General features: G+C 41.7%; 2 protein-coding genes across 7 annotated transcripts in view; one reads left to right on the top strand and one right to left on the bottom strand.

The window, feature by feature from the left end:
- LOC139048779 (uncharacterized) overlaps nucleotides 1-13,473 on the top strand; it is a 193,125-nt gene extending 179,652 nt beyond the window's left edge. For both annotated transcript variants that reach the window (XR_011507903.1, XM_070523388.1), the window contains exons 2-3: nucleotides 7,286-7,368; nucleotides 12,823-13,473. Coding sequence is in view for 1 of the 2 variants with exons in the window: in XM_070523388.1 (XP_070379489.1) it covers nucleotides 7,286-7,368; nucleotides 12,823-12,904 (165 nt within the window). In the remaining variant the exon portion in view is untranslated. The remainder of the gene's footprint in view (nucleotides 1-7,285; nucleotides 7,369-12,822) is intronic.
- The window catches only part of LOC139048777 (zinc finger protein 271-like), a 93,883-nt gene continuing 68,880 nt past the window's right edge, over nucleotides 1,622-26,624 (bottom strand). For all 5 annotated transcript variants that reach the window (XM_070523376.1, XM_070523374.1, XM_070523372.1 and 2 more), the window contains exon 5: nucleotides 1,622-1,758. The gene's annotated coding sequence lies outside the window, so the exon portion shown is untranslated. The remainder of the gene's footprint in view (nucleotides 1,759-26,624) is intronic.

Here is a 26,624-nt window from a genome sequence, read left to right as displayed (position 1 = left end):
ATTATTAGAATTTACGCATGACATAGCCACATCACCAAATAACCGCGGTCAGCTTGAAGCCATCTTTATCGAATACTCAAAAGCATTTGACAGGGTAAGCCATTGAAAACTACTTCTACAACTTGCTGCAATCTTTCCTGGTAATAAACTAATTGACTGGATATCCGATTACCTGCACCTCCGACTTCAATCCGTCACTTTTAATTGCAAAACCTCTTCTATAGCTCAGGTCATGTCAGGGGTGCTGCAGGGGTCAGTTCTCGGGCCACTCTTATTCATCATATATGTTAATGACATTATTGAAGTAGCCAGAAGCACACAAGTGAAAATATGTCTCTACGCAGATGATTGCGTGATCTATGTCAACATTTGTACTCTTCGTGATAAAGAAGTTCTTAACAACGTATTTTCATCATATTCAGACTGGAGTAACACATGACAGATGAGCATTACCTTCAGCAAAACTGTAGCAATGACTTTTACTAACAAGAAACAGCCCCTAAAATTCACGTACGGCACTCAAGGGTACAGTATTAACGAAGTTAACAAGTGCAAATGCTTTGGACTTACTTTCACAACTAACCTAACCTTAGTTATGCCAACCCTTAGTTGGCATAATCATATCAATAGTCTGCTATAAAGCGCTGCAAAAATTAGGGTGCCTAAAACGAACTTTAAAGCAAGGCACTAAAGAGTGCAAGCTTACAGCCTATAAATCACTAATTAGACCTGTTTTAGAGTATGCTTCTGTAGTTTGGTCGCCTCAACGCATAAAGGATATTTCCAAACTAGAATCCACTCAGAAAAAAGTTACGACCGTAGGTTTTCACCGTCATCACACGCACATGCTTTATCAATGGACCCATTGTCGTTTCATTGCACGTGTGACCGTCTAATCTTGCAGCACAAAATCTAAGAGTAAGGAACTAAGACTCTAGTTCAACAAGATTGTTGACCTACATTACAGCACCATGGTGCTGTGCTCTCTGAAGTCCGTTCAAGTGATGAGGACCTGGAGGAGACGGTGCAACTTTATGGCCGGTCACCTGTATGAATGCACTGGTGTATCTTTAGGGCATTTCTGAACGAGAATCTCTGAAGGTAGCGTGGGCACTGAAATGGCTTCTCGCCTCATGTGTCTCCTGAAGGTGCTGCACTGTGAGAAGCTCTGAGAGCATGAAGGGCACTGATATGGCTTCTCGCCTGTGTGGGTGCGTAGGTGAACTTTCAGGTCATACTTTCGCGAGAATCTCTGAGAGCATGAAGGGCACCGATATGGCTTCTCACTTGTGTGAGTGTGCAGATGGGCTTTCATGTAATACTTGCGCGAGAAGCGTTGAGAGCATGAAGGGCATTCATATGGCTTCTCGCCTGTGTGGCTGAGCAGGTGGGTTTTCAGGTTGTGCTTTTGAGAAAAGCTCTGAGGGCACAAAAGGCAATGAAACGGTTTCTCGCCCGTATGGATGCGCAAGTGCACTTTCAGGTGAGTCTTATTCGAGAAGCTCCGAAAGCATGAAGTGCACTGAAATGGTGTCTTGATTGTGTGGGTGAGCAGGTGGGTTTTCAGTCTCTGCTTCTGTGGAAAGCTCTGAGGGCATAAAGGGCAATGAAACAGTTTCTCGCCAGTATGGTCGCTGGCATGTTCTTCCAGAAGGAATAGTTCATCAGTCTCATAGTCACATAGCTGACATCGGTGGAAGCATCCTTGCTTTGAGTTGTCACATCTGGCAGTTGATGCAGAAATCAAAGGCCTCGATGCTGCACAAAAAAAAGAAGTAAATAAGAGGTATTAAGAAATGGCAAAAAAGAACACAGAGGCTAAGTTTAATGACACGCTATCTTTTTCATTTGATTTGGGACCTCTTCAGTGTGATTTCAAGTACGATGAAACAAAGAACTCCTAAAGGTTATTTTTATTTACTCAGTAGCCACCACAAGATCACCTATTTATAATTTGCACCATACCGACTCTGTGTTAGGAAGATTCGGTATCACTACAATATCAATGCCTTTGTGAATAAATAAAGCTACTCCCCCGCCCCTACCACTTGAACCTGTCACATCGTAAGACGGAGTAATTAGCAGGCACAAACTGGCACAACAAACTTGTTTCATACCAGACTTCATCAGTGAGTTTCCTCTTGATCACGCACTGAACGTTGGCAACATTATCTAAAGTCGAGATTTGAAGGAGCCGGCTAGGAAATGCTGCAGTTTTTCCCATATAACCTGCCAACCTGCATCCTCTTTCAGAACAGCCCAGAAAGAAAAAAACAATATGCGCGTATAACCCATGAAAATAACTGCATACACAACCCCTAGATGTGTACAAAACAGCATCCATTATGGGATTAACTACTTGTCCATGTCGTATCTTAAGCCAATGACTGCTTTACTGTTTCCCGAGATGGGAGCTGGGCCGTTGATCACAGCTTATCGTGACCCAAGTTCAACTCTGCTAGCACCATGTGCACCATTGCCTGCTAAATGCAAAATGGCGACCCACGCAGAGGAGGAAAATGACCGACAGTGGAGGAGAGAAGGGAGCTTCAACACACAGGGGTGGAAAAAGGGTGGGATTCCCAAGGAGATAGCGAAAGTGTGAGTACTCGAGAACCTTGCCCTGAAGTGTGGCTTTGTGGCAGGGCAGGCTGTGCTGTCATGGAGCGAAACTTCAAATCCAAATTTCAGTAATTCACACCCCGATCCTGACCTTACAGTAAATTTTTACAATGTTTGGTGCGGCTCAGAGCTGCAAAAATAGGGCAACTCCTTTTGGAGTGCACTCTGCTCCTTGTGCTTTGCCATCACAAAATAGCGGTAAATGATTGCTGGAACCAACAAGGAATAGTAGGCTCCGTTGGAAAGTGCAGTGGATTTTAACACAATAGCAGGCGAAGGTATTGTAGTATTTGCAAAGGGAGATACCAAGCACCGTCGGTGGCTCCGAAGGAATGACACACACACTAGTTTTATACTGTGCCCAACTTACCCTTCGGCTGCAGGGAGGGTGTCCACGTATATATATACATATATATATATACACACACACACACACATGTGTGTGTGTGTCTGTGTGAGAACGTTACAAGTCCTCTTTGGAATGAGGCGATGGGTAGTGCCACCAAGCTCTTGTTATTTTAATGCCCAGTGCCATACCTATGTTAACTATGTTAACGAGAGGAAAAGAAAAAAAACCCATGGTGAATTCAAATAAACAAAATTTCTGAAACCCTACAGTGAATATTGTTTTTGTCCACCACCGTTGTTTCTCGTTTACCTATTTTTCTTTCGCCAAGCTTCAAACCACGTTTTACTAATCTCTATTGTGGACATGTTTACTTTCTCCATGCTCTTGCTGAACACAAGGGCGTCAAGGAGGACCGTGATTCCTGAATAGACCGCTGGGCAGATATTTTCACAATCTAATAAAACATGCTCCATCGTTTCTCTAGCTTTACCGCAGCAAGCATATGCTTCTTCCTTCTTATATCTCGCTTTATAAGTGCGTGTTCCGAAGCATTCTGATCTCGCTTCGAAAAGTAATGAACTTCCATTTGAAATATCATAAACTGTTTCTTTCCAGATTTCGTTTTTTCCTCTCAAGGAGTTACTCATGGTAGGTCTCTTTTCCATTGCCGCCACCCACGAGATTATTTCAGCCTCTGACTTTTCGCTTGACGTTCTTTGTAGCTGTGTTGCTCCTCACACAGGCCGCATACTTGCTGGTAATCTTCCTAGTTCTTTTCCTCCACTGTGAATCAATGTTTTTCCTGCACAGATATCTCAACACTCTCCCAGCCCATTTACTTTCTCCCACATTCCTCAGTCATTCTTCATGATTAATTTTTCTTTGAGCATCCCTCACTTCAAAACTTGTCCAGCCCATATCACCCTGGACAGCCTCATTTGTAGTCCTCCCGTGAGCACCCAATGCGGGAGTCCCACTGACCTTTGGTTGCCATCGAGTCCTGATTGTAGCCCTGATTTCAAGCAAACAATCGCATTTCCGAAAGTAAGTCCTGGAACCATTACACCTTTGCACATGCCCTGCAGCACTTCGTATCTATTGTATCCCCATAGCCCTCTGTGTTTCATTATGGCCGCATTTCTCTTCCCCTTTACTTTATTCTTTTTTCCTGTTTCCATATATTTATTGCCTTCATTTATTCGTATACCGAGATATTTGTATTCATTTACGCAAGATAGTTCCTGGCGCGGTATTGTCACTGTCTGTTCGCTGTTTTCAATGAATACTGTAACACCCCATTTTCTAACGCTACATTTCAGACATAACTTATCGCCTTCCCTTCCATAGAATTAGCCAGACATTACATGTCACTCTGTGTCTTAGCTAGGAACACAATGTCGTTCGCATAAAACAAACCTGGAAGCTGCTGCTCTACTACTCTACCGGCTTGTTTGTATAAGAGATTAAACCCGATATGACTTCTTTCTAGCTCCCTTTCCCTCCTCACGATGTACATCATAAACAGCAGTGGGGAAAACGGGCACCCCTGCTTCAGTCACTTGTTGATATCAACTTTCTCCTTGCTCCTCATTCCTTCTCATTCAATGCAAACGGTATTTTCTAGGTAAATCTCTCTCAAAAGCTCTAGACAATTGTCACCAAAGCCTTCCCCTTCGAGAATATACCACAAAATGTTGTGGCCTATGTTGTTGCTCTTGCAGTTTCTAAAAACGCCACATACAACTGTTTCTTTTCTACTCTGAACACTTCAATAGACTGAGCATGGAGAAAAAATTATAATCCAGATGCCTATCTATTATGAAGCCATCGTGGAGTTCCTCTAAAATGCCATTATTCTCTGCCCGATCTTCTAGTTTAATTTAATTGCCTGCATTGCTAACCTGTATATTACAGATGTAATGGTCAACAATTTATACAAGTGAATTCGATTTTTCTCCCCCTTACCTCTATAAATTATATTTATTTTACTTTGTCGCCAACTGTGTGGTATTCGTCTATCTTTTAGACTTTTTGCTACTGCTTTCCACAGGGCTTCGTTACTTTTTGACCTAGCTGATTAATCAGCCTAACGGGAACTTCGTCTAGCCCTGTGGCTGTCCGCTTCGGAATTTTAATTGGGCTTTCTTTCAGTTGAAATTTGTCAGCACCAACTCCTTTTCCATCTGGTTCTCTTTCACGAACTTTTATTCCTCAAGTAAAACCTCATCATTGCCTTGGATAGATTCGGCTAGAAAAAGAAAAAAAAATCTAATTTTGACGACAAAATTCAGGGGTACGATCATTACGCAAGTGCGATCATTATGCAAGTAAATGCCATACCAGCCGGGAAAATGTAACAGCCAGGAAGGCCGCAAATTGCCACAGCAGTGATAAAAACATCTCTGAATGGATGCCAGTACAGTTATAAGACATCTCGGTGCTTGTACCTTGACTGGGGACAGAGTGTGCACATGCGTATAACTAAAGGACACACACAATGTTCCATCAAAGTGGCCACTTTCATCTTTATCATGCTTCACTGCAAAGCTATGCATATGCTTCATTAACATCATTAACACTAAATTTCTCATGAAATAATTATTTGCATTATACACCAAACTGATAAGCTTGAGTCATTAGTGAGCACAAGTGAAATACAATGCGCACTTCAGTGATCTCGCTATACTGCACAGTATGATATCATGTATATCAAATGAAATGCCATAAAAGAAGCGACTCAACTATACCTACTATGAAGCTGTATGCCTAAGTCACTAGTGAATACCATCATTGGTATCAATCCAGCAGTAATAAAACGAACACATTTTTGTTACCAATGCTAAAAGATAACGCTGAGTCATTAGTGATTACTAGTGATGCGCTGACCACAATGTTCTATCTTTAATGCAAAATAGCGTCATGGATATCAAATGAAACGCCATCAAGACGACAATTCAATAACTATAACATAATAACTAGGAGATGTTGAAGGGCCCCTGAAACGGTTTGGACAGATTTTGTACATGCGTAGGGTACAGCTTAAGTGAAACATTTGCACCACAATTTAAGTGAAGTGTTACGTATTAATGGAGCTACAAGCGATTACAAGTTACCCTCCTCCCTAGCTATGCTTTTCCTCCTCAACTCGTTTGCCGAGCGATCGGGGCTAAGCTGCGCTTTCACTGGTTCTGCGTCACAATGCGAAGTCACATCGTCCATTTCCGGTTGTTTTGGAGCCCGCCCCCGCCCGCGAGAAACCTCTCCGCTAGCCGCTTGGCTGTCGACCCCAAGCGAGAGCTACGAAGCAGCGTGCGTTGCGAGCATTCTGTCGTAACGCAGAAAGTGTCTGGTATTCCGGTAATCACACACTACCTGAATATTTCGACAGAACGATAGAGGCATAAACTCAAGTTGATGAAGGAACTTTAGCGTAGACATACGTGAGCTGCTTGATCGGTCTCCATGGTCCAGCCACCCGTTGGCGAAGAGCTTAACCAGCCTAAAAGCCTAAAGAGCTAATATTGCTCTAACCAAGCGTAAAACATTTTAAACATTTACAAAAACAATGTGTTAACAATTACACTCCTGCGAAAAATTTACACCAGCAGCAAAGAAGATTACATTTTGTTACTGCTACTGTGTGTGGTTGAACTCTATGTCACCAGGTGGCTGTGCCGTGCAGACCCTTCCATTTGCGCTTCTGTTCATCCCCTGATACCACACGCAAGGCGACATGGCCAGGTCCTGTCCCCTTGTACTTGCGTTTACCCTAATACTGGACTCGAATGAATGAATGAATGCTTGGTTTTTATTGGCGCAAGGGCCAGGTATGGCCAAAGAGCGCCAAGATAGTGTTGATGAATTCGCAATGTAGTTATGAGTTCAATGAGGTTGATGTGAGGTGGCTGTAAAGGGGCCTTAAAAATAGTCGCTCTAGAGTGCGTAAAATCTATCTGTTATAAGATTATGTCAATGATAATAACATGTTCTATGAGCAATAAAATCCATCGTGAGAGAATGATGCATTATAAAAGATATGTGAGTTGGTAAAATTACCTGGAGCACTACTGACTCGCCAGAGCCCTTGAAACACAAGGGCCTGGAGGTATGTGCTATACAGTATGACTATCGCAGCGGCATCCTCTCAAGAAAGGAAGCGCTATGAATGTATGGGACTAATAACGTGTAGGACAACATCTCTGAGGAAACCTAGGACACTGTTTGTAATAAAAAACGGTTCTGGACCGAGAAACATTACGGGATGAAGAGGAATGTTATGACGGTATGCTAAGGAAAAATGTCTCCTTCTCTTAGATTCGGCTTTCCGACACTCCAGGAGGACGTGGAGCACAGTCAGCCTCTCCCCGCATCTGCCACAGGTTGGAGGGTCATTTCCGGTGAGTAAAAAGTTATGGGTGCCAAATGTGTGTCCTATTCTAAGACGACAGAATAGGACATCTGTCCGGCGTGATTTTATTGCAGAAGGCCAGAACCCTAATAGTGGCTTTATTACGTGCAGCTTATTATTTGTTTCCCTGTCCCACAAGCGTTGCCAGTAGTTTCGCAGTTTCCTGTGCAAGAAGGGCCTTAGATCTGTGACAGGGACTGCAGCAGTAGGATGAACAGAATACAATGCAATTGATGCGGCCATCTGGTCCGCCAGAACGTTACCTTCGATGGCCCTATGACCCGGCACCCAGCATATGATGACATGCTGGTTACATATATATGCTTTACACAGGACGGAATATAGTTCATTGATTACTGGATTTTTGTGCTTACAAAATGACATCAAAGCCTTCACAGCGCTTAGGGAGTACGTATATATAACAGATTATTTGATTTTTGTGTTCCTTATATGCATTACAGCTGACAGTAGTGCGTAGGCCTCAGCCGCAAAGATGCTTGTTCCGGATGCAGTACATCGGATTCCGAGAAGGATGGGTCGACGGCTCCATAGGACACCCCCTCATGTGGCTTCGATGCGTCTGTGTAGGACTCCGTGCAGGAGTGTTTGTATTGGAGTTCCCGGAAATACATTTGGATTTCAATCTCTGCAGCGTGTTTTGTAACTTGCAGGAAAGATACATCTCATTGTATCATCTGCCAATCCCAAGGAGGCAGCAGCTTAGCTGGAGGCATTAGGCGATGTTTGAGGATTGGGACATCCATTTCAACACTAAGCTCCCTCACACGAAGTGAGAAGGGCTGTCTTACAGAGGAACGATTACGAAAGAGTGTATCATATGTCATATCGTTAAGGGTATTAAAACACGGATGTTCAGGATTAGAGTGGACTTTCAGGAAATATGTTGGACTGATGTATGTTATCTGGAGATGGAGTGACCACTCATTTGATTCGACATACAAACTTTCAATGGGACTTGTTCTGAAAGCGCCAATGGCCAGTCGAATTCCTAAATGGCGAACCGGATCTAGCATCTTTAGCGCGCTCGGGGCTGCAGAATGATAAATCACGGCACCGTAGTCCAATCGTGATCGAATGAGACTTTTGTGAAGATTCATCAAACATTTTCTGTCGCTGCCCCATGTTGTATGGGATAAAATTTTCAATGAGTTCATTGTTTTTAAGCATTTCACCTTGAGATACCTTATGTGTGGAATAAATGTTTAGAGTCAAGTATGATGCCTAAGAACTTGTGCTCTTTGTTCATAGGGATTTGCTGGCCATACATTTCAATATTGGGATCTGCAACGCGGCCTCTCTTTCTTGTGAAAAGCAGGCAAGAACTTTTGTTCGGGTTCACTTCAAATCCATTTTCGTCTGCCCATTTCAATACTTTGTTCAAGCCCTGTTGTACCTGCCTCTCACACACTGCAAGGTTGTAGGATTTGAAACTTATTTGTATATCATCTACGTAAACAGAATAAAATATGGCTGGCGGCAACGAAGCACGAAGGGTGTTCATTTTCACGATAAAGAGTGTGCAGCTAAGCACACCTCCTTGAGGTACACCATTTTCTTGTGTAAAAGGTCGCGACAATACATTGCCAATTTTCACGCGGAAGGTGCGTTTGGACAGATAGCTTTCTATTATGTTTAGCATATTTCCACGGATGCCCATCCCCGACGAGTCTCGCAAGATCCCGTATCGCCACGTCGTGTCGTTCCCCTTCTCCATATCGAGGAATATCGATAAGAGCTGTTTATGTACAAATGCATTGCGGATATTTGCTTCAATGCATACAAGATGATCAGTCGTGGACCGTCATTCTCTGAAGCCACACTGATAGAGATCAAGCATATTGTTCAGTTCAAGGAAATGTATTAGTCTACAATTAATCATTTTTTCGAATAGCTTACAAAGACAACTTGTAAGAGCTATCGGGTGATAATTTGCCGCCAAGGAAGGGTCTTTGCCCAGCTTGAAGACGGGAATAACAATAGCTTCCTTACATGAGGATGGGAGGTAAACGGCAGCCCAGATAGAATTGAAAAGTGCCAGACGTGTCATTATTGTGTCTTCGTGTAAGTTCTTAATCATGTCATAGATGATTCTATCAGCTCCCGGTGCAGAGCTTCTACTTGTGCTCAATGCAGCTTTAATCTCGGCAACGTTAAAAGGACGGTTATATGGCTCATCCGGACAGCATTTACGATCAAGTGTCTTAAGTTCAGCTAAGTGTTTATATTTGAGGAATGATTTTGTGTAATGTGTGGAGCTTGATACATGTTCGAAGTGTTCGCCCAGAGCGTTCGCCTGGTGCTCCAAGGTAGTCCCTTGGTAGTCCACTAAGGGCAGAGGGTAGATTTGTTGCCCCTTTATCTTTCTTACACCATTCCAAACTTTGGACTCTTGGGTGTAGGAAGTGATGCCCGAGAGAAACCTCTCCCAGCTAGCCCTCCTTGCCTGTCTCCGTGTGCGCCCTCCTTGTGACTGTCAGCTTAAATTCTATGAGGTTTTCTGCAGTCGGGGAGCGACGCAGCAAACCCCACGCTTTGTTTTGTTTCTTTCGTGCCAGTCTGCACTGTTCATTCCACCAGGGTACCCGTCTTTTACAAGAGAGACCTTGTGTTTGGGGAATGAACTTTTCAGCTGCGTTGATTATAAAACAAGTAAAATATGCTACTGCTTTGCCTATGTTAAAATCAGTGATAAGATCTCGTTATAAGTAAGTTGCTTCCTTAAAATCATTCCATTCGGCAGAGGCTAGTTTTCACCGTGGTGAATGTAGGGGGCATTCATGTTGAGGCATTGAATTTGACATTACAGGGAAGTGGTCACTTCCATAGGGATATTTTATTACATGTCATTGCAAGTCCGGGAAAATTGAAGCCGAGCCGATAGACAGGTCTATTGATGAATATGAATTATTATGATTATAATAAGTTGGCTCCTTCTTGTTGAAGAGGCATGCACCAGAGTTCACAAGAAAATTTTCAATGAAACGACCTCTCGCGTCACATCGCAAGTCTCCCCACATGGTGTGGTGGGCATTAAAATCGCCTGCGAGTATGTAAGGGTCCGGAAGCTGGTCAATTAGGTTATAAAAATCACTTTTTTCCAAATGAAAATTAGGGGATATGTATAAGGAACATACAGTGATCAATTTATTAGAAACAATTGCTCGAATTGACACTGCCTCAAGGGGCGGGGCGTCTGAAGGGCGACCTGGTAACAAGCTACGGACTTGTCTACAACTATTGCTACACCGCCAGACGACGTATTCGCCTCATTGCGGTCTTTACGGTAGATGGCGTATTGACAAAGAAAGTTTGTTTGTGTACATTTAAGATGTGTCTCTTGAACACACAGCACCTTTGGGTTATGTTTGTGTAAGAGTTCTTTAATGTCATCGAGGTTGTGCATAAGTCCTCTAATGACATGAAGGTACATTGTCGCCCTATATAGAAGTAATTTTTGCATACTGAATGAAATACAAATCGAATAGTGCCAGAATTGAAACAAATGTAGGATATGTTCCAAACTGTTTTTGAAGAATGCACAGCTATTGTCAAAATATGGGTAAAACAATGTACACATTCCAAGTGTTAATTCCATTGGCAAGTTCCTGTAATTACATCACATTATGTAGCATAGTTTACTAAAAGCACTAACGGATCACTAGGAACAAATGAGGAAATCACTCGCATACAAAGGGCTCTTCAGAGAGTGCAAATGATCTCTGTATAGACAGGAAAGTCTAGCTACCTCAGAAGTGTATACTTCCTCTACTATGCATACTCTCCTGTTTTATGCCTATACTATGCCCATGGGGGTGACATTTGTCAGACTTTTGCTTCACTTTGAGGTTTATTAGTGCACAGGTAATGTTTTAAGTGTTCGAAGACTATTAGAAAATAGTTGTATTGACAAAGCGCCTACGTTAACATATCAAATATTTGCACACCCTTAATCAAAGCAATAAAACCTGGTATTTATTATTTTAAAAGCATGTCCTGCGCATAATTTTGTCGGTGAGGTAATTCCTGATAAGAGACTGGCACAACTGCGATTCAGAAAGAATCTTTTCAAATTTCTAAAAACAGGATTGGCCCAATTTCTTGCCTTCTGCTCACAGATGTATTACACAGTGCAGGTTCATCAGCCAATTCAATATATAAAGTTTACACAAATATTTCTACAAAGATATGTCACATTAGTGCTTATAGAAATGCTGGTACATTAGTTAAAATAAAATGTAGGAATGAATTAAGCATAGTGGACTTGACATTCGACTCAAACCTTAAATTACTTATGTTACTTATAGCAGGTTCTTTCTGTGCTAATAATGAATTTCCAACTGCCGTCACTTAACTTCTTTTACAGCCCCAGATACAATAAAGTGCTAACATCCCTATATGCATGCTGTCAATAAATTATTCAAATATCAAGAACAGACAATGAATACTCAACAAACACTGGCATTTATTTGGTGCTCTGGCAAAACAGACAGTAGAAAGCTTACTGAACTATCAATTTCTCTAAAAAAGTACCCATTTGTAAAAAAAATAAAGGCACAAATAGAATAAGATCAACAGAATCCACTCTGTGTAATGTAGACTGTGTAATTTCTCTGTGTAATGTAGACCAGAACAGAGAGCCAACAAATACATGAATTGGTCTAAGAGAACAAGTTCATACGTACCAAAAAGAATACTGAAAAAAAACAGAGCCTAAAGAACACATCATTCAGACATCTGTAGTGTAACAATAATGATTACAATAAACATACATAGTTTGTTGGGGCATGCAAACAGTAATTTGTGAGATACGAATAAACATCGGTTACTTTTCGACTAATGAAAAGCCACAATATAACAAAGCAAATAGCTGTTTTTGCCGACTTCTTTTCATTAAAGCTTAACTTTATTTTTATTTTTTTTCTCTGCTACGACTTTATGTGGGTAATTTCACATAAATCCTTTTGCTCTGTGTTTGATAACATGTTGAGAAAAGAAATATGGTGACCCTGCAAAAGTGTTTCAGGGACCCTTTAAGAGCAAGCTTGAGCTTCGGGGCTCCCATATAAATGTATGGGAAAGGAGAAATCGTTTTTCTAGACAACTACAGCCCCAAACCTCATGAGGCTTGTTGCATATAAAGGAAATAGAATGTAGTGACTGTTGGTAGTGAATTTTTGATTTAGGCCACCAGTCCTTTATTAACAATTGTTGAAAATCACGAATTTTCAGAAAACGAAACTATAGAGTTTACATCTAACTGAACAATGAAAAATATCACAATTCTGTAAAATTTCACAAGTAGGACATCTATAAAGTGGACAAAATTGACGTATTATACAAGGCGTTAAAATATGCGAATAATAGTGAGTCTGGCAGCGGCATGACGAACAGCTGTCTGAACTTTGCTTGCTTCATCTTGCAGATCTCTGCTTGCTTCGACCGCCACTATGCGGAGGACTATGCTTTTTCCATTTGTCGGTTGCGTGGCATTCCGGTACATGTGAACTTGGATTCCACCTTCAACGGCACGTGTGATTTCGTATCACACGAGAACCTGCTTATTGACGACGACGAACTTCATCGGTGCTGGTCGAACAGTGGATGGTGGACTACTGCTGCAACGCTCACGTGGTCACGGGAAGATATAAAGCCAGACTCGCGGCTTCTGCTCTTCAGCGGGTCCGGTAGCAGCATGGCGAACGGCTGTCTGAACGTTGCTTGCTTCATCTTGCAGGTAAGCAATAGACACCGTGTACATTGCTTTAGAAGTGATGATCGTTGTTTGCTGCTGCTGCCAGACCCAGAGTGCGTTTTGTGTACCTTTTTTTGTTTGCTGCATTCCTTGAGAATATTGCCAATTATGTCGGGTGATGTAGAGCCAAACCCTGGCCCATACACAAAAATTGAACGTATGCTCACGGAACTGCTAGAAGGCCAAACACGAATAAGCCAAGATTTAGTAAGTCTGACCGCTAAAATTGATGCATTTGAAGATAGGATCTCGAAAATAGAAGCGTGGGCGTTGGCCGCCGCTGGCATCGACCAGCGTTTGTATACTCTAGAAGAAACAGTCGACGGCCTTAGAAAAGCCATCGAACTGCTGGGCAGAAAAAATGACGACGTAGAAAACCGATCACGTCGGAACAACGTAATAATCTATGGCCTGCCTGAGCCATCGCTTGAATCCCCTGAGCAACTACTTCCCGCTGTGCTGAAGCTCCTTTCCACGAAACTGAAAATAGAATGCAACTGTGTTGAGTACTGTCACAGGCTCGGTGCACAAAAAAATGGGAAGGTGAGACCTATCATACTTAAGTTGCTCGATTTCAGAGTGAAGACTTCGATATTAAGGAATGCTTTTAAATTCAAAGGCTCAGATACTCATATCAGTGAGAATTTTTCTTTCTCTGTGTGGCAGACATGCAGAGCTCTGTGGTTAATTCGGTCGAGCTTAGGAACATGAACAAGGTTCGATTGAGCTTTGACATTCTGATAGTAGACAGCGTCTGCTACTCATGGGATGACACCAGCAAGTCGCTTATCAAAACTTCCAGCAACATACCCACTAGCAGCACAGAGTTACTTCGGTATAGATACAACCTAGCCCTTCTGAACATAAATGCACGCAGCCTATTGAACAAGCTAGTTCACTTCAATTGGCCAATTGAATGCCATCAACCATCTCTGATCTGTGTCACTGAGACCTGGCTAAATGACTTGGTCACGGAAGGCGACTTTGTGCCTCCTAATTACTCTGTCTTGCGATCTGACAGGTTATGTGGTAGGGGCGGCGAAGTAGCTTTATTTATTCACAAAGGCATTGATTTTGTAATGATACCGAGTCTTCCTAACACCGAGTCGGTATGGTTCAAATTATAAATAGGTGATCTTGTGGTGGCTACTGGCGCTTTATACTGGGCTCCTGATTCTGAAAAAAAATATATATTTCCAGATTGTTGTGATTATATATTAAAACACAAGCTTCACAACTGCAAATTGATCCTTGCTGGTGCTTCCAATACTCCAAGTATTAACTGGAGTACATTGGCTTCGTATGGTCAAGACAGGCCGATTTGTGACTCACTTATTGACTTGGTTTTGTCGTTAGATCTGACACAGATTGTTAGTAGCGTTACCCGAGAGAGCTCGATCCTAGACCTGATTTTCCTTAACCAAAGGTTACTACAAAATGGATAGGACTGCCAAATCATAGAAGGCCTGTCCGATCACAAGGGAGTTCTGCTGAAGGTTGATGTCACTTGTGAGTGCAATAGACTTGATTTTCAGATTGTCAATAATTTTTCCCATGCTGATGACAATTCTATTGGTAATATTCTAGCATCCTCTTCTGACGCTTTTCCACAATGTAGCAGCCTTTGCAGTGTGGACAAGTTGTTTGATATGTTTTGCAACATTGTTAAGAAATGCATCTCGCAGTTTGTTCCCAAGAAGTGTGTGAAATGCAACCCGAAGCAGCCTTGGTATAATAGGGACATTATTCATCTTATCAGGGGCATCAAGAGGCTTCAGAAACGTAAAAATGTCAGTCAGAGCAACCAATGCTGAATACTGCACCTGCTTCTGTCCAAATTAAAAAGCAAAATGCACGAAGCCAGGCACTTTTATTTCGACACCATGTTATCATCATTGTTGAAAGAAAACTTATTGAAGTTTTGGAAAACAGTGCTTCCGGCTGCTCATGACACTTCATCATTGATCATTAACGATCACCCTTCCTTCTAGCATTTTCGAAACTTTCAAGGCTTATTTTCAGTCTGTATTTTGTCAGGACGATGGCGTCGATCGTTCTTTCTGCATCAACAACACTTTACCAGGCCTTCCTGCTCTCATTATAACTTACGCTGGTGTTCACAACTTATTACTAACAATTGATACTACAAGAAGTTCTGGATCTGACGAAGTGCCAAAGAAATTTTTACAGCTATACTCTGAAGGGAATGCCCGGTACTTGACAGTTATATTTGACAAATCTCTTGAGACGTTGACAGTTCCCCAGGTTTGGAAATAAGCTAACATCATTCCCATCTTCAAATCTGGCAGCGCCTACCTTGCTAATCACACCTACTGAGCAAGTAACCCGACGTATTCACCCATTAAACATAGCTCCCTTCATTGCAATAATAGTGGGTTTTAAGTTTTCTTTTTTCCCCACTCTGTTGAATTATGGAATAACTTAGATGGTTCTCAGCGTTTATTGCCGACTAATCAATTTCGGAAAGAACTGCCTAACCATGTTAGTTGACATTGTTGTGCTCATAAGTTAGTCTGTAACCCAATTCTGCTATGTCTCTAAATTAAATAGCAGCATTTGTAAATAAATAAATAAATAAATAAATAAATAAATAAATAATAAGTGAGTAGGACATTTGAAAGGTCCCCGTAAATAGTGTAAGAAATTAACAAAAGAAATAAATTCATACATCAAATTTGTCCACTTTGAAAGATCTAACTTATGCAGCTTACTGAGCTATGATATCTATTCCAGGTACAGAGCTAAAAATTTATGAAGTTCTAGCTCCAATTTTTTTCATGCTGGACCATCTTTGTAAATTCCTGTTATAACATTCAGGCCTTCAACCAAAACTATGCTTCCAGCAATCACCAGAATTAAACTTTTTCTCTCCAATTGTAACAAATTTCATTATAATCGACCCACTGGTTATTCAGAAAAGCGTTTCTGCGTTTTACATGTATTTGAATAGGCGGCATCAGAGTTTGGCTTGAGTTAAAGCTTGCTCTCAGGAGTATGTAGAGACACTTGTGCTACCTGATGCAGTAGAACACTATGTAACATACTACACATATGTATATTTTGTAATTCAGACTCTAGTTGAACGAGATTGTTGACCTATATAACAGCACCATGGTGCTGTGCTCTCTGAAGTCTGTTCAAGTGATGAGGACCTGGAGCAGACGGTGCAACTTTATGGCCGGTCACCTGTATGAATGCACTTGTGTATCTTCAGGGCATTTCTGAACGAGAATCTCTGAAGGTAGAGTGGGAACTAAAATGGCTTCTTGCCTCATGTGTTTCCTGAAGGTGCTCAAGTATGAGAAGCTCTGAGAGCATGAAGGGCACTGATATGGCTTCTCGCCTGTGTGGATGCGCAGGTGGACTTTCAGGTTGCTCTTTCGTGAGAAGCTCTGACGGCATGAAGGGCAGTCAAATGGCTTCTCGCTTGTGTGAGTCACCAGGTGCGCTTTCAGGTGTTGCTTTTGTGAGAAGCCCCGAGAGCATGAAGGGCACTGATATGGCTTCTCGCCTGTGTGGCTGTACAGGTGCTGTTTCAGGGAGGTCTTTCGCGAGAAGCTCTGAGAGCATGAAGGGCACTGATATGGCTTCTCACCTGTGTGGGTGTGCAGATGGGCTTTCATGCAGGACTTGCGCGTGAAGCGTTGAGAGCATGACGGGCATTCATATGGCTTCTCGCCTGTGTGGGTGAGCAGGTGGGTTTTCAGGTTCGACTTTTGAGAAAAGCTCTGAGGGCATAAAAGGCAATGAAATGGTTTCTCGCCCGTATGGATGCGCAGGTGCTCTTTCAGGTGAGCATTTACCGAGAAGCTCCGAAAGCATGAAGTGCACTGAAATGGCGTCTTGATTGTGTGGGTGAGCAGGTGGGTTTTCAGTCTCTGCTCCTGTGGAAAGCTCTGAGGGCATGAAGGGCAATGAAACAGTTTCTCGCCAGTATGGACGCTGGCATGTTCTTCCAGAAGAAATAGTTCATCAGTCTTATAGTCACATAGCTGACATCGGTGGAAGCATCCTTGTTTTGAGTTGTCACATTTCGCAGTTGATGCAGAAATTAAAGTCCTTGATGCTGCACAAACAAAAAAAGTAAATAAGAGTTATTAAGAAATGGCAAAAAATAACACAGAGGCTAAATTTAATGACAAGCTAGCTTTTTCATTTGATTTGGGAGATCTTCAGGGTGATTTCAAGTACGATGAAACAAAGAACTCCTAACAGTGATTTTTATTTAATCAATATTTCTGCATTGGAATGCTTCATGATCCTGTTTGTGAAGTTCACTTATAAAAGGGAGTTCTCAGAAAGCTAAAGAATTACAAAGTGAGCGAATATGGAGTGTTTGACTACTCTTTCCTACGACCCTTAGAGAACACTTCAAAAATGCTTTGACCAAGCCAGCTCTCATATCCTCAATGATCACTTGAGGCCCGGTAACCATATTTGGCACTTGCAAAATTTGTTATGATTCGCTGGCAAAACAAATTTGTTTTATAGACTTCATCAGTGAGTTTCCTTTTGATCATGCACAGAAGTTTGGCAACATTATCTTAAGTCGAGATTTGAAGGAGCCGGCTAGGAAATGCTACAGTTTTTCCCATATAACCTGCCAACCCGCATCCTGTTTCAGAACAGTCCAGCAAGAAAAAAAATAATATGCGCATATAACCCATGAAAATAACTGCAAACACGACCCCCAGATGTGTACAAAACAGCATCCATTATGGTATAAACTACTTGTCCATGTCCTATCTTAAGCCAATGACTGCTTTACTGTTTCCCGAGATGAGAACTGGGCCGTTGATCACAGCTTATCGTGACCCAAGTTCAACTTTGGTAGCACCATGTGCACTATTAACTGCTAAATGCAAAATGGTGACCGACGCAGAGGAGGAAAATAACCGACAGCGGAGGAGAGAAGGGAGCTTCAACACACAGGGGTGGAAAAAGGGTGGAATTCCCCAGGAGATAGCGAAAGTGTGAGTACTCGAGAACCTTGCCCTGAAGTGTGGCTTTGTGGCAGCGCAGGCTGCGTTGTCATGGAGCCAACTTCAAATCCAAATGTCAGTAATTCACACCCCGATCCTGACCTTACAGTAAATTTTTACAATGTTTGGTGCGGCTCAGAGCTGCAAAAATAGGGCAACTCCTTTTGGAGTGCACTCTGCTCCTTGTTCTTTGCCATCACAAAATAGCGGCAAATGATTGCTGGAACCGACAAGGAATAGTATGCTCCCGTTGCAAAGCGCAGTGAATTTTAACACACTAGCAGGTGATGGTATTGTAGTATTTGCAAAGGGAGATACCAAGCACCCTCGGTGGCTCCGAAGGAATGACACACACACTAGTTTCATACTGTGCCCAACTTACCCTTCGGCTGCAGGGAGGGTGTCCATATATATATATATATATATATATATATATATATATATATATATATATATATATATATATATATATATATATATATATATATATACACACACACCGTGTGTGTGTGTGTGAGGATGTTACAAGTGTCCTCTTTGGAATGAGGCGATGGGTAGTGCCACCAAGCTCTTGTCATTTTAATGCCCTATGCCATACCTATGTTAAAGAAAAGAAAAGAAAAAAAAACTCACGGTGAATTCAAATAAACAAAGTTTCTGAAACCCTACAGAGAATATTGTTCTTGTCCACCACCGTTGTTTCTAGTTTACCTACTTTTCTTTCGCCAAGCTTCAAACCGCCTTTTCCTAATCTCTATTGCGGACATGTTTACTTTGCCATTGCTGCCACCCACGAGATTATTTCAGCCTCTGACTTTTCGATTGACGTTCTTTGTAGCTGTGGTGCTCACCACACAGGCCGCATACTTGCTGGCAACCTTCCCAGTTTTTTTCCTCCACTTTGAATCAATGTTTTTCCTGTACAGATACCTCAACACTCTCCCAGCCCATTTACTTTCTTCCACATTCCTCAGTCATTCTTCATGATTAATTTTTTCTATGAGCATCCCTCACTTCAAAACTTGACCAGCCCTTATCACCCTGGACAGCTTCATTTGTAGTCCTCCCGTGAGCGCCCAATGTGGGAGTCCCACTGACCTTTGTTTGCCATCGAGTCCCGATTGTAGCCCTGATTTCAAGCAAACAATCGCATTTCCAAAAGTAAGTCCTGGAACCATTACACCTTTCCACATACCCTGCAGAACCTCGTATCTATTGTATCCCCATAGTGCTGTATTTCATTATGGCTGCATTTCTCTTCCCCTTTACTTTATTCTTTTTTCCTGTTTCCATATATTTATTGCCTTCATTTATCCGTATACCAAAATATTTGTATTAATTTACGCAACATATTTCCTGGCGCGGTATTGTCACTGCCTGTTTGCTGTTTTCAATTAATACTATAACACCCCATTTTTTAACGCTACATTTCAGACATAACTTATCGCCTTCCTTTCCACAGAATTAGCTGCATGTCACTCTGTGTGTTAGCTAGCAACACAATGTCGTCCGCATAAAACAAACCTGGAAGCTGCTGCTCTACTACTGTACCGGCCTGTTTGTATGAGAGATTAAACCCGATATGACTTCTTTCTAGCTCTCTTTCCCTCCTCACCGTGTACATCATAAACAGCAGTGGGGATAATGGGCACCCCTGCCTCAGTCACTTGTTGATATCAACTTTCTCCTTGCTCCTCATTCCTTCTCATTCAATGCAAACGGTATTTTCTAAATAAATCTCTCTCAAAAGCTCTAGACAATTGTCACCTAAGCCTTCCCCTTCGAGAATATCCCACAAAATATTGTGGCCTATGTTGTCGCTCCTGCAATTTCTAAAAACACCACATACAACTGTTTCTTTTCTACTCTGAAGACTTCAATAGACTGAGCACGGATAAAAAATTACAATCCAGATGCCTATATATTATTAAGCCATCGTGAAGTTCCTCTAATATGCCATTATTCTCTGCCCATTCTTCCAGCTTTAATTTAATTGCCTGCGTTGCTAACCTGTATATTACCGATGTAATGGTCAACGGTCTATTTGAGTGAATTCTATCTTTCTTCCCCTTACCTCGATAAATTATATTTATTTTACTTTGTCGCCAACTGTCAGGTATTCATCTATCTTTCAGACTTTTTTCTACTGCTTTCCGCAGAGCTTTTTTACTTTTTGGACCTAGTTGATTAATCAGCCTAATGGGAACTTTGTCTAGCCCTGTGGCTGTTGGCTTCGGAATTTTTTCTTGGGCTTTGTTCCAGCTGAAATTTGTCAGCACCAGCTCTTTTTCCATCTGGTTCTCTTTCATGCTCTTTCTTTCCTCAAGTAAAACCTCACCATTGCCTTGGAAAGATTCGGCTGTTATTTTTCCGAGGCAATTTAATGCCGCGTTCCCTTCCAATTTGTTTCCATCTTCCTCTAGTATATGTTGTATTGTTTCAGACTTCCTACCTAATAAGTTTATGTGGTGCCAAAATATTCTAGTTGCGGCCTTCTTTTTCTCCCGTCTTTCTGACAACCAATGTTCACTTTCACCTTTTATCATTGCTTGCACCAGTATTTGAACCACTGACTTTTTCTCCCGGTATATTTCCCATTTACTGGCTACTTTCCTGCGGCAACTGCGTCTTTGCCTGCCTGTGCTCTCGGGATGCTTTCTGTTGTTCGGCGAATGCTTCTCGTATCTCTCTGTTCGACCAGCTTTTCGGTTACTCTTTTTCCTTTCAAATGAATAGCTGCTTCTCTTTCCGCATTGCTTTTGTTATTACATTTGGAAGCTCACTATATTCCCACCCACTGCTTGGCAATTTGCCAAGTTCTTCCTAGACTCTTGTGGCTATAATTATTTGTTCAGCGCTCGAATTTGGACTGGACATTTTCTTCTCCTTGCTATCTTTCGCAACTGCATATCTCAGTTTCAGAATGATGTGTTTATGGTCACTTCCTATGCTACTATACCCTTCCTCGTCAATGACCATTTCTCTCATCTTATCATAAATTCCTTCTGTCATCAGGCAGTAATGTCGATTGCCGGTTTCATAATTGCCCCGTGGTCTGCTTGTTGCGCACAAACATCTAGTATTGACTTCTCGTTGTTGTCGGCATAGCCATCTAGATCCTGTGCGTGGGCATTCTTGTCACCTAACAGGACAATTTCAGCATCATTCCCAAAACCCTTAATATCAGAACTTAGGCATACCACTAAGTGATTCTCGAACACTAATCTATTACGTTAGCTTAACTTAATATTTGTCCTTAGTGTCCCTTTAAGCTCAAAACAAGTTCACCAAATTTACATGATCAAGACGGCTCTATTACTCCATTTAGTATTTGGCAGTGGATTTGCAGGAGGTCCAATTATAAGAAGGCATCCCTGCAGTAGTTTGTTAGAACGCGTGGTGTGAATCCTCAGGTTATGTTACAGGAAACACTGATGTCTAGCGTGACCTAACGGGTTTCAAAGCAGAAGTTAAGGATAATGAGCATGGCAGAGGACTAGCAACTCTCATTAATAGGATGTTGGCATATATTAGGAATGATCTTCACATGGCGGATTGCAAGATTGAATATATTATGGTGGAGCTAATTTTAGGTCGGCAAAGCTTATTGCAGATGCATTTAGAATCCTAGATCCAGTTTCATTTCATTTCATTTCATTTTATTTGTGCCCATTTACAAGCAAATGGAGGGGGCCAAGGTAAAAGCTGCTTATTGGCAGCTTGAGTGGTCCCTGGCCCCCTTTACATATTGGCAGACCGATGGCAAACAACACTTTCAGAAATGAAAAAAATAAAGAACAGTGGGTTACATCAAATAAATTACACTTCTTTCATTGAATACGTATGGTTTTACGGAACCATGGTGATTTAAATGGTAGTTTTCACCAGAGAGATGAGCTCCGATGGTGTCAAGGCATGGATGTCAATGCCGGCTTCTAGGTAAGAATTTAGTAGCAGTGGCAGGGTACTTGCGACCATTTGATGGCCGTAATTTGTCCTCAAAAAGGGTATGAGCCATTTTTCATGGCTGCACGTCTCATATGTGGGTGTATTCTCTTTTAAGTTTGCTATATTTGTAATTAAGTTGCTTCTATTTTTTACCTGAAAGTACTAGGTTTGTAGGAGGGTTTGTTTGTAGAGATGATGACTTTTTGTTATGTTGTACTTGGTAAAAAGACTCTCGGTGTGCGAGTTGTATGGCACATTTGTGATAGCGCGTATTATCTTTTTTTGCATCAATAGTATTTTAAAGTGATTGGAAGCTGATGTGGTGCCCCATACAAAATGGCAATAATTTACATGCGAGGCAAACAGTGCGTTATAAATGATCAATTTAGCTGATGTCGGTAAAAGGTAGCGATTTCGATGTAGTATACCTGTTACGCGGCTCAGTTTCTGGAGTACAAAATCCACGTGAGTGTCCCATTGCAACGTGTCGGTAAAATATACGCCAAGTACTTTTACCGTGTCAACAACCCCTATTTTCTCAGAGTTGTAAAATATGTTGTGGGTCAATGGAGGACATGTACCTCTTGTTTTAAAGATGACTGCTTGTGTTTTATTTGAGTTTACTTTTAAAAAGTTGTCCTGGCTCCATTTTGAGAGATGGGTTAATAGGTTGTTCGCTGCATCAATGAGGCCTGTAAAAGAGTTGTTTGATAAAAAAACACTGGTATTATCTGCGTAGCTTATGAATTTTGCTTTTCGGTGGATAAGAACTATGTCGTTTATGGAGATGTTAAACAAAAATGGGCGAAGGATACTTCCCTGAGGGACACCTGTTTGTATTTTTCGTGTAGATGATATGCTAGTGTTTATAGCCACATATTGCTGTCAATTTCTAAGGTAGGATGTCAGTAACTGAAGAGGAAGGCCCCTGATGCCATATCTTTCAAGCTTAAGTATTAGGAGGTCATGGTTTATGCAGTCGAACACTTTTGTGAAATCTATGAATAGACCAATTACGAGCGACTTACTTTCGAGGTTCTGCAGTATATATTCTTTCTGTGCTACTAGTGCTAATTCTGTTGATTTACCTTGTTGAAAACCGTATTGAGCGTCTGTTATTAGTTTATGTTTATTGCTGAAAGATGTCAATTGGTTAAGAATGATTTTTTCAAGACCTTTAGAAAACTGCGGGAGAATAGATATCAGACGCAGTGTCGTAGCTAGGTCGTCTGGCACCCGGGGCCCATAGGTCTTCTGTCACCCCCCTCTCAGGGTGTAGCCGGCGGAAAGAGGGGTGCCTTCAGACGTATATGACACCCCCCCCACTCCCCCCCCTCACTGGCCCCTTGCACCCGGGGCCCACGGCCCCCCGGCCCCCCCTGTTGCTACGCCACTGATCGGACGGTAATTTTTTAAATCAAGCTTGTCACCTTTCTTATATAACACAATTACTTTTGCAATTTTCATTTTTTCAGGAAAAGTACCTGATGTTATGCATTAGTTATAAATATAAGCTGTCACAGGTGCAATGTCACAAATGACGTGTTTGATAGGTCTTATTTGGAGGCCATCAGCATCGCAGCTACATGAATTTTTCAGTTTGAGAAAAACTGAACAAACCTCGGTAGGTGTTGTCGCTTGGAAAAAAATAGTGTCCATAGTTGCAGGGAATTGAAATGTACATGGTGGGCTTAGTGATAAATGGGAACCAGTGTCTGTAATGTAATCATTAAATGCATTAACTAAGTTATCTCCGATTAAAATGCATCCATTTACAGAAACTTTCTTTATAGGTTCAGTGTTCTGTTTACGTCCCATTAGTTCATTTAACTTGTTGCACATCTTCTCTGTTTGTCCCTCGCATGAAGAAAAAGTACGTAAATAATAGCGATTTCTTGCATTTCTTAGCTCTTTAGCTAATTTATTTCTAAAAATTTTGAAGGATTTTAGATCCTCGCCGTTCCGAGATTTTATGTACCTGGCATAAAGCTTATCTCTTTTCTTAATTTTTTTAGAAGCTCTTTGGTCGTCCAAGGTTTCCGATGAGCTTTGTGGTTTCTTTTCTTATGTATGAAATGTTGCGCATAAACAGCTGAGAATTTCTTTAACAAGATGTTGTATGCTGGCTCTGCCTCGTTTTGTCGAAAAATCTCCTTCGAAGATGCTTGTCTCAAGGCATCTTGAAAGGCAGTTAATGTGTGCTCGTTTACCTTTTCAGTTCTCTACTTTTATAAGATATAACAAAATGGCTAGTTTTTTTACTTTGCTGTAATACACTAAAACCCACAGATACGTTTTTCGAGAACCAGAAAAGAAAAAAAAGTACCGTACCTATTTGCATAATGATCACACTTTACTGTAAAAAAAATTGACGCAAATTCAGGGGTGCCATCATTACACGGTTTACATTACCTGACAAAAGAAAAACAATTCTTCATCCCGCATTTGCTGTGGGATGAAAATAAGTCAACAAACAGGCGGCTGCTGTTGTAATAGTGCGGGGCACCAAAACAAAAATGGAGGCTGGCGGAGCAAGCCGAACGCGCCGAACGAGTTTTATTATTTTTCCCAAGTACATTATGCGCATTGAAACAGTTTCTTCCGTATCAGTAATGAATAGTATTGTTAATATGGGCAGGTCTGTGGCAATAACGTAGCCATGTCCACTTGCGGGGACAGAAACAGAGATGGGCATGCTTAGCTGCCAGTGACATAGAAACACATGGTGGGTATGAAGCAGAAATTCTGGCATTTGTCTTCACTACTATCATAATACGGCACGTTTCCACTAAGAGTGGGGGAATATCTTAGCTGTGTTACAAGCGTCCGCGTATGAATAGGGTACACTTCTAAAGTATCAGTGTAAACTTGGCCACTATCATTGCTGCTTGCCATTTGTTGCGTACCCACGAGTGCAGACGAGAAGAACCGAAAGGCGCCTTTTTTGTGGTTGTTGACCACAACACATTAAAAGCCTACAAATAATAAAGCCAACGCAAGTTTGGTTGTAGCTTTTTTTTTTTTTTTATGGAAGTGCGGAAAGCTTTGAAAGGAATAATATGGGGCATCTGCTTAAGAATGTTCGGTGCATGCAGACCGCTTGGTATGGCTTGGAAGAGTCGTTTGCGTAGCATTCAACAGATAGTAACCGCGATCATCATTAGCTAGACGTGGCACACAACATATCGCTGCCGCAAGTTCGGGGTGCGATCATTACAAGGGAAAGAAAAAAAATAGAATTTTGACAACAAAATTCAGGGGTACGATCATTACGCGAGTGCGATCATTATGCAAGTAAATGCCATACTAGCCGGGAAAATGTAACAGCCAGGAAGGCCGCAAATTGCCACAGCAGTGATAAAAACAGCTCTGAATGGCTGCCAGTACAGTTATTAGACATCTTGGTGCTTGTACCTTGACTGGGGACAGAGTGTGCACATGTGTGTAACTAAAGGACACACACGATGTTCCATCAAAGTGGCCACTTTCAACTTTATTATGCTTCACTGCAAAGCTATGCACATGCTTCATTAAAATTAATAACACTAAATTTCTCATGAAATAAGAATTAATTGCATTATACACCAAACTGATAAGCTTAAGTCATTAGTGAGCACAAGTGAAATACAATGCGCACTTCAGTGATCTCGCTATACTGCACAGTATAATATCATGTATATCAAATGAAATGCCATAAAACAAGCGACTCAGCTATACCTACTATGAAGCTGTATGCCTAAGTCACTAGTGAATACCATCATTGGTATCAATCCAGCAGTAATAAAACAAACACTTTTTTTTACCAATGCTAAAAGATAACGCTGAGTCATTAGTGATTACTAGTGATGCGCTGACCACAATGTTCTATCTTTAATGCAAAATAGCGTCATGGATATCAAATGAAACGCCATCAAGACGGCAATTCAATAACTGTAACATAATAACTAGGAGATGTTAAAGGGCCCCTGAAACGGTTTGGACAGATTTTGTACATGCGTAGGGTACAGCTTAAGTGAAACATTTGCACCACAATTTAAGTGAAGTGTTACGTATTAATGGAGCTACAAGCGATTACAAGTTACCCTCCTCCCTAGCCATGCTTTTCCTCCTCAACTCGTTTGCCGAGCGATCGGGGCTAAGCTGCGCTTTCACTGGTTCTGCGTCACAATGCGAAGTCACATCGTCCATTTCCGGTTGTTTTGGAGCCCGCCCCCGCCCGCGAGAAACCTCTCCGCTAGCCGCTTGGCTGTCGACCCCAAGCGAGAGCTACGAAGCAGCGTGCGTTGCGAGCATTCTGTCGTAACGCAGAAAGTGTCTGGTATTCCGGTAATCACACACTACCTGAATATTTCGACAGAACGATAGAGGCATAAACTCAAGTTGATGAAGGAACTTTAGCGTAGACATACGTGAGCTGCTTGATCGGTCTCCATGGTCCAGCCACCCGTTGGCGAAGAGCTTAACCAGCCTAAAAGCCTAAAGAGCTAATATTGCTCTAACCAAGCGTAAAACATTTTAAAC

The sequence above is a fragment of the Dermacentor albipictus genome, chromosome 8 (assembly GCF_038994185.2).
Source record: "Dermacentor albipictus isolate Rhodes 1998 colony chromosome 8, USDA_Dalb.pri_finalv2, whole genome shotgun sequence".
Classification (NCBI taxonomy): Eukaryota; Metazoa; Arthropoda; class Arachnida; order Ixodida; family Ixodidae; genus Dermacentor; species Dermacentor albipictus.
This window is presented reverse-complemented; position numbering and strand designations above follow the sequence as displayed.